This window comes from Etheostoma spectabile, chromosome 11, assembly GCF_008692095.1.
Source record: "Etheostoma spectabile isolate EspeVRDwgs_2016 chromosome 11, UIUC_Espe_1.0, whole genome shotgun sequence".
Lineage (NCBI taxonomy): Eukaryota > Metazoa > Chordata > Actinopteri > Perciformes > Percidae > Etheostoma > Etheostoma spectabile.
This window is the reverse complement of record NC_045743.1, coordinates 20,656,760-20,664,709: the sequence shown is the minus strand read 5'-3', so window position 1 is coordinate 20,664,709 and position 7,950 is coordinate 20,656,760. Positions and strand designations below refer to the sequence as shown.

General features: G+C 44.9%; 1 protein-coding gene across 2 annotated transcripts in view; it reads left to right on the top strand.

The window, feature by feature from the left end:
- Positions 1–7,950, top strand: part of LOC116697834 (zinc finger protein GLI2) — a 104,437-nt gene that overhangs the window by 14,195 nt on the left and 82,292 nt on the right. For both annotated transcript variants that reach the window (XR_004334060.1, XM_032529347.1), the window contains exon 2: positions 2,448–2,587. Coding sequence is in view for 1 of the 2 variants with exons in the window: in XM_032529347.1 (XP_032385238.1) it covers positions 2,473–2,587 (115 nt within the window). In the remaining variant the exon portion in view is untranslated. The remainder of the gene's footprint in view (positions 1–2,447; positions 2,588–7,950) is intronic.

The following is a 7,950-nucleotide window of genomic DNA, read 5'->3' as shown; positions in this document are numbered from 1 at the left end:
TCTTTTATACCTCAGGCTATTAGGCAGCACAACAAGCACTTTAAATGTACATTTTTATAAGTTTTTATTTTTTTAATTTTTTTATTTTTCATTGTATTTATGTATAATATTGTAGTGTATTTGTGGTATTGTATTTATACTCTAGTTTTTATGGGTAAGATGGCGAGCGTGAGCACTGTAATTTCCATTTTTATGGATAAAGTAAATTTGACTTGACTTGACTTGACCAGTGGATCTCTGGATGCAGTCCCACCAATCAGCGCCAAAACCTCCCAGTTAGAGAGGAAAGGCCCTAAACATGTTCTTTGTAAATCTTTACCATCTTTCCCCAAAAGAACCGAGCAGGCCCGCCTTGTTACAAGATCTGACTCTTCTTCAAAACTTTCCTCGATCCAGACTGCATTTGGAGAAATGAGCTCAAATCAAGCAGTTTTACTTTAACAATGTTTAGTCCCTTAAATTCAGTTATTTATTTATATTTTTGGTAAAAGACATTTTACAGGTACTTGTACCCCACACCTCTCATTGTGTGTGTGTGTGTGTGTGTGTGTGTGTGTGTATATATATGTATATATATTGGCTCAAGGTTCAGAGGCAATAGGAAAGCAAATAGTTGGCATGCTCTTAAAGCGTGGAAACAGCCATTAATGCGGTGCCAGATGTTCATCAGACGGCGATGTTAAGGGGAGGATTCTTAGTTATTTTTAAGGGCCAGGGCTGCTTGAAAGGCAAACTCTGTTGCTGTGAGCACTGGTGTGTTCATGGGCACGTCTTATCTTTGCCAAGAGGGTTCACTACCAAAAGGAGCCTGTTCTTTGGCCAACTCTGAATAAGATAAAAGCCCATGAAAGAGCACATTAAATTCTATCACAAAGGTGATGTCAGAGTGACGGAGTTCTCCAAGACAAGACTCAAGGACGTTTTGGCACCAGAAAATAAGAAACAGATGCAGCCTAAACCTGTTAGTCATCCACCTCTAATCGGCTTACATTGGCTCGGTGACAGGCGACTGGCACCTCCGAAGGGTCACAGACATGGCTGCTAATACAGACACGTCCCAATAAAGGGTTGACATGTTGGATATCCACATGAAACCCCGAAACAGCACTTCAAACATTCGGCTAGAGCTAACCACATCACTGAACATTCACCTTTTCCTTTCCAAAAAAATCCCATTTGTTTCCCTAATTTCCAGATTGCTGTTTCAGGGTGTTTTTTTTATGTCCTTTGGGCACGAGTCAAGTCATAAACACTTTTTGTTGTTTAGAACTTGAGACTGCAAAATAACTTTTTTTTTGGTACGTTTGTGTAGTTTGAATCAAACTAATTTACACTTACATAGCTGCCAACGGGTGTGAGGAGCGAACTGAAGCGCTTCATTTCGGATGCCTCCAAAGCATTCACATGCATACTAAAACGTGCTTACTTTTCCAAACAAGGAAATTTGTCATTTTCCTCGCTCGCACCTGTGAATACCCCCCCCCCCTCCCGCCCCCTGATTACAGCCACGTTGCCGGCCTTGCCGTAATGCCATGTCAGCGCTCTGTAACGCACACGAACCTTTTCGCCCGTGGCTGAAGGCAGGTGGAAAGCCACGGCCGCAGGTAGCGGCAGTGCGTGGAATGACTCTCACCCACCCCCCCCCCCCCCCCCCCCCCCCCCCCGGGCCGGCGCTGGGTCTGTTTGTTCTCGGCGGAGGATGATCTTGTAGGTCCCACCAAGTCAAACAAGTGGCACGTTGCCAAGTCATCGAGCCATTCACACAGACATGAGGAGGTATTGACACAGTGTGTGCGGCTCAAACCTCAGCGCCACTCACATTTACAATTGAAACAGAAGAGGACTTTGAACTCATTACATTAAACTGAGAAACCTGTGAGCGTGTGTGTGTGTGTGTGTGTATGAGTGTGTGTGTTTAGTGCCTTAGCTGACGTTAGAATAAATACAAATTCAAATCGACAGATTGACATAAAGCACGGCTGTCATGGTCAGGAGTTTGAGCAGTTTCGTGGCTGAGAATCATTACACCTAATACATTTTATATAAAATAAATTCCCTGTTTACCTGCAGTATTCCTGACTTCATTATCACATCTCTGGTTTGGTTTTTATAATCCTCCAAAAAAACGCCTCCAGGCTAGCTGCTGCTCCGCTAGCGACCATAAATCAGTGGGATTTCACTCATTGATGTTTTCTGGCTGTCTTTGAAGAAGAACATGACGTTCTTTGGGGGGGTCACTATCCAAATATTTTAAGATAAAAGAGACTATTTTAAAACCGTGATAGTCATTTACCTCCTTCCTGAGCGCCATACGTGCATTTGTTTCCATACAAAAAAACACACAGCTCCTATCAACCTGAATGCATTACTCTATGTTTTTCTTTTGCACAGTCACAGCAAAGATCTCATATTTGACCTAACGTTAGTGTCTGTCCTGCTTTCTCTAGGGTGTGACGGATATTGAAGCGCATCATGGAGACTTCAGCTCCCCCCGCCACTGACAAGAAGGAGTGTAAGGGTTCGGGTCTGGATGGAAGCAGCTTCTCGGAAATTCCAAAGAAGCCCTCGTCCACCACTTTGACCAGAGGTAAAGCTATTTTCCAATGCACTTTTCTCCTTTACTCTTTATACTAGATATTCAACGTAGGCTGGACACGTGTAAGACATGTGTAGGTCTCACACATGCTAGCTGCAGAGTGACAGCTAGTAGAGTCATTCGATAATTTGAGAAAGCAGCAGCCCTTCAGCTCTGTTCATTTTAAATGCTTTTATATTATAGCACTGTTGTATCCTTTTTTTCCGTGGGGTCATGCAATCTGAACTGAACTGAAACATTATGGCTAGTCACATAAGTAGCTGGCTAGCACATGAAAAGAGTTAGACCAAGAGAGGGCCGCGTGTTTCAGAGATGTCAGAGAATGGGTGATGAAAAAGTGTTATAATGAGGTCGAAAGACCTTGTTCTCACCTCCCGAGTGTACATTTCATGAATTACTAAAGAAGGCTGGCATAGCAGTGGACGACATGGTGCATCAGAGTCCTCGGATAAAGGCTGGGTGCAGGGAGGCACCTTTGAAATGCTAAGAAGATATGGTATGACATTTGTGGCGGTATTTCTGCTTAATGATGGGGCTTGGTGGCCTGCCATGAGATGAGCCACGAGCATTAATTGTTTAGGGATGCGGGGTGAGAAACTAGGACGTTTCAGTGTGCCCTCCCTGGCACCTCCACAAAGAGGCCACAAGTTTTTCAAACCATGCAGCAAAGAAACAAATGTTGCCATGACATGAATTATTAAGTCAGTTACACAGTTATGACCATTGTGTGGGCTGTAGGGGCTGGATTTTCATAACCTTGCACCACTGAGGAAAAGTAGTCTGCACCCATCAGGGCTTATTTGTGCTTGTGAGGTACCACAGAGGGTGCAGAGTGTGCACGATTCCCACTATAAAGGGGTCATAATTAAAAGATGAGCTCATGTTTTCATTACTGAATGCGTGATGAAAACTCCTCCTAACGAGGTTTGAGGACCTTGTTCGGGCCTCTGAGGTACCAGTTATAAATTACTAACGTCTGCTGGTGGAGCCAGCTGGTGGACACTGAAACCCCCTCAGGAAGACACACTGGCATCAACTGAGGGACCACTGCAGGAACATATCATTCAAGTTGGTTCGCTGTCTAATGAAGGGCCTGCTGGCCTGCCATCACAAAGCTCACTTTGTTACACTGGGGAACGGTAAAAGTAGGACGTTAGTATGTCATTAGATAGTTTTAATGCTGTGCATTTGTTTTCAATTTGATTATTCTTTCTTTTTATCGGAACTGGTTCACAAATTAGAATGCAAGCGGACAAAGAGATGTGGGGCAAATGTGAATAAATGAAGGAGCTTGGGAGCATTCTTAAGATGTCACAAACTGGCTTACTTAAAGGTCCTCTTTTATTCAAAGTACTTGTAGTTGAAATGGAATTGCAAAGTACTCCAAGCCATGCAGACTACATTGTAGTTCTCATAAGCTTGAAAACGAACCCGCACGAGACAATAGTGTAACTTAAGCAGGAACACCCTGAGAACATCTTGTTCACCCTAATCCGTTGTGTCAGCTGGCTACGAATCTCATAACTTGTTTCATGAGAGCTCACTGTGCTTGTGTTTCCTAGAGACGTGCCTTGCCCTGTTGAACTCGTCCGTGTCTCTGAGTGTCAAGACATAATGGAAATGTGTCTGAGTGGCCACTAAAGCGGAGTGTGTGTCCAAGGGGAAGTAAAGTAAAGAGGATAGAGGCCAGGGATGCAGGTTGGGTTCATGATAGGAATCAAGCTTCTTTCTCCCGGCCTTGTTAATGGTTTTAAATGGGCACCCACATTTTGCGTGACAGCCTGCATCTGTCTCGCAGCTACAGGGCGTGCATCCACAGGCACTGCCTTTGCAACCCGACTCCGCCGCCCCAGGATTTACGAGTCTGTGTCGGCTCGCGCTTTACCATGTCAGAGTAACATGTGTCCAGATTAGGTACCGAGACTGTAAAACATCTCACTGTTTCAAAGGAATACCTGTGATTGATTCACCCCCTTCCTCTCTACTTCATACCCAAGACCAGCACAGGGACGCTCAGATGTGCTCCGTACTGAGGTAGAGCGACACTTTCAAACACAGATCTGCCATCTTGTTGTTTTACGGCCCTTATTATATCGTGAGAAAGTTTTCCAGAGAGAATTTTTCCGTCATCCCTCACTTTTGTGTTGACTGTACGAGGCCAGTGGAGCAGACAAGCCCACTAACACTCGGATTATTTCTGCCTAAGCACTGTGTTATATTCATCTTTCTTAGAGTCCGACTACATAGCTTGCGAACTCCTGACAGAGATTGATGTTCTTTAGCATTAAAAAACACATTGTCCACGGATAAGTATTCACAGCTTTGATGTATTCAAGGAGGATGCCAATGAGACGTCTCACAACGCGGTACTCAAACATGAATACCGCATTAAATCACCCAACATCCCGTTTTCTCCATGAAAATAGATCAGCTGTGAGTCTGACTCGGAGTGGTCACTGTAGCACAGATGGATGAAGAAGAGGAGTCTGGGATAATTAGTCTTGCAGGGAGTAGAGGGTGGCTTTGCGATAAGGAGCCGCGTGTTAATCATGGCCATCATGGGTGAGACTTAGATGGAGCTATAGTCTGAAGAGTCTCCACTGGGGTCTCTGCACTGGCCACAAGGCCATTCACTAAAGGGTGCTCTGGATCAGGTCACGGACCCCCTGACAGAGAAAAATGTCCCTGAGCATAACAGACCCCCGCCTCCCCCAGCTCCCTCCCCGTCCACAGGCCTACTCCAAAGGGACGGCCACTAATCTTCCTGAGAAAGAGATTTCTGCCTTTCTTTCTATGCTCCTAAATGAGGCTCTTACGCTGCTGTGGTTCCACAGACCGGGTGAGAGGTGGAGGAGGGGGGCGGGGGATTCAGGGACTAGGGTTATGCAGGGATGACCGCATTCATGCCAGACCCCCTGTGCCCCCTTTTTTGGTTTAACTCCTCGGCCCTCCACCTTAGTTGAAAGCATCAGAGGATCCATCTCCCGATGCTTGAAGTGTTCTACTTTAGCAAAGAAAAAGAAAAATGCAGTTCTTCACAATGGCCATGGTGCTGTGTAAAGTCCAGATGAGTTCAGTATTTTTTTTACCAAGGCAAACAATTATACATGGTTAAGGTTGTGTAATGCAATGCTTTATGTTAATGCTATTTTAAGAAAGAGATCGAGTTTATGAGGCATGCATACAAGAACCCCCCCCCCCCCCCCCCCCCCCCCCCCCCCCCCGCCTTGTTCCGAAATCCTCCAAACATCATGGATTTCATTTTTTAACAGCCCAAAGTACATATTGGTGTTGAGAAGGAATCGGCTCTATCAGGTGTCAGTAACAGTAACATTTTGTAACAGCATATCAATAATGCCTTTTCCTGATATTTGAGAAGACACTGCAAGCAACAAGCTTACAGGAAGGCCTATTGACCATGTCCCAATGTTGTTTATTTTCCTGTCAGGGTCTATAGCCGCACACTATCAGGAACTCATTGTCCTCCAAGAATGACTTCAAGAGAGGCCGGTATTGTTTCTGTCCCGGAATGACTTTCTATTTGCAAACTTATAGCTTCATCATGTGCAGAGTCAGTTTACACTTAGATAGTGGCCTGATATGTCCAGTGTGCGTTTACTTGGGACACATCTAATGCAACATTCCATCCATTTAGTTCCATTTCAATATTCATATACCTCCATCCGGTCTGTTTTTTTTTTAAACTGCTGAAATACTTGAATGGCTGACTGGCTATCTAGGTTACAGAGAGCCGTGCTTGCATTAAGTCATGGGGCTCTTATAAACAGTTAACTTGGTTGCTTTCCAAGTCACTATTTACCTCCCCACCCAGCTTCCGTCCTTGCATCTCTTTCTCTGTCCGTCTTTTTCCATCTTATCTTGACTTCCATTTTGTTCGCAGGCCCAACAAAATAACTGGATTTAAAGAGTAGATATACTACGCGATAGCAAAAGGGGGACATCTGGGTTTTTTTCATTGTTTTTTGGCCTTGCTGATTGCAGTGTAGAAGCTAAAACACGGGTTCATGAAGTTGCAACCTTTATCATCACTCATTACAGGGCGTTCTCATCACAGCAGTGGCCTACATACTAATTCAAGTGTGGTTATCCTTCAGTGATTGGTAGCATTTGTTCACAAGGGTTATGAAGCCTAATACTGTACATTAAGCTTCAGAACATGTATTTTGACAATTGATTTAAAACTGAATTACACATCCATTTCCTGGATTTGAAATAACGAAGCGAAGAGACGACAAGCTGAATCCAACGACAGAGTTCAGAGGAATTCTGCACAAATCGAAAAGCACTATTGAGACGTGTCTTCCTAGTTTTGAAAAGACATCTCTCGAGACAAAAAATTATTTTAGTGAATTATTAGAAGACAGTCGTATTGGCAAATATAAAGCCAGTCTTTGAATAGTATTTTTGGAGCCAATGCTTATGTTAACTGAATGGAGCGCTGGCAGCCTTTGGAAGGTCTCTAATGTGGTTATGTAACATAAATCAGCCTCAAATGAGAGGACATTTCTGATATTGGTTGTTTCTTTGGAACGCTCTGCCTCAGCTTCAAAGCATCCCCAGAGTTAAAAAAGCAACGTGGTATGCTTTGGGCAATTTCTGAGTATAAATCTTTCGGTACCAGAGGCGTCTACACACACAGGGCCCAAAGACAACGTGTTGCATTCCTCACCATTTACAAGCAGAAGGAGCGGAGGTGGAGGCAATATATGGATGCTTTAGGGGATTAACCAACGCCCCGTCCACCAGCTTTCTCTCCCTATCCCTCAAGTCTCTCCCTTGTACTTCCCTTTTTCTTTTTGTGCTTCATCCTCCCTTCAACAGAGAGCTCTTTCCCAGTGCGCCGAGTGTAATCCATGCCCCTGCCTCTAAGACACTTCCTGCCTGTTTTGTTTGTAGGGCTGATGGGAAACGGCCCAATAAGGTGCCTGGCTCTCTCCTCTTCTCCAAGGTGTCGCCTCGGGCAACCGCTTTCTTTTGACGGGATGACGGTGCATGTTATTAAAGAACTCGTTGAGAGTCCATGCCCGTGGATTTCTATGCTGTCAGCTCTCAGTCTCCCTGACCCCGCGTAACCCTCCGCATCCATCAGACTTGAGCAACCAGTCTGCCAGCCGAGGCTACTTTGATACGCTAATGTAGCCCTAACACTCACAGTTCAAGTGAAGCAAAATAAACGTCCGAGGAGTTTAGACGTGGTAAAACAAAAATGTGTGCTAGCTGTAAACACGGGCGGGAGGCGCTTGTGTAAACAGGCCTGGTTCCTATGGCTGAGTTGGTCTACGGGCGGACAGTTTGTGGTCAGGCTCTTCCGGTTTGTAACCCCCCCCCCACAC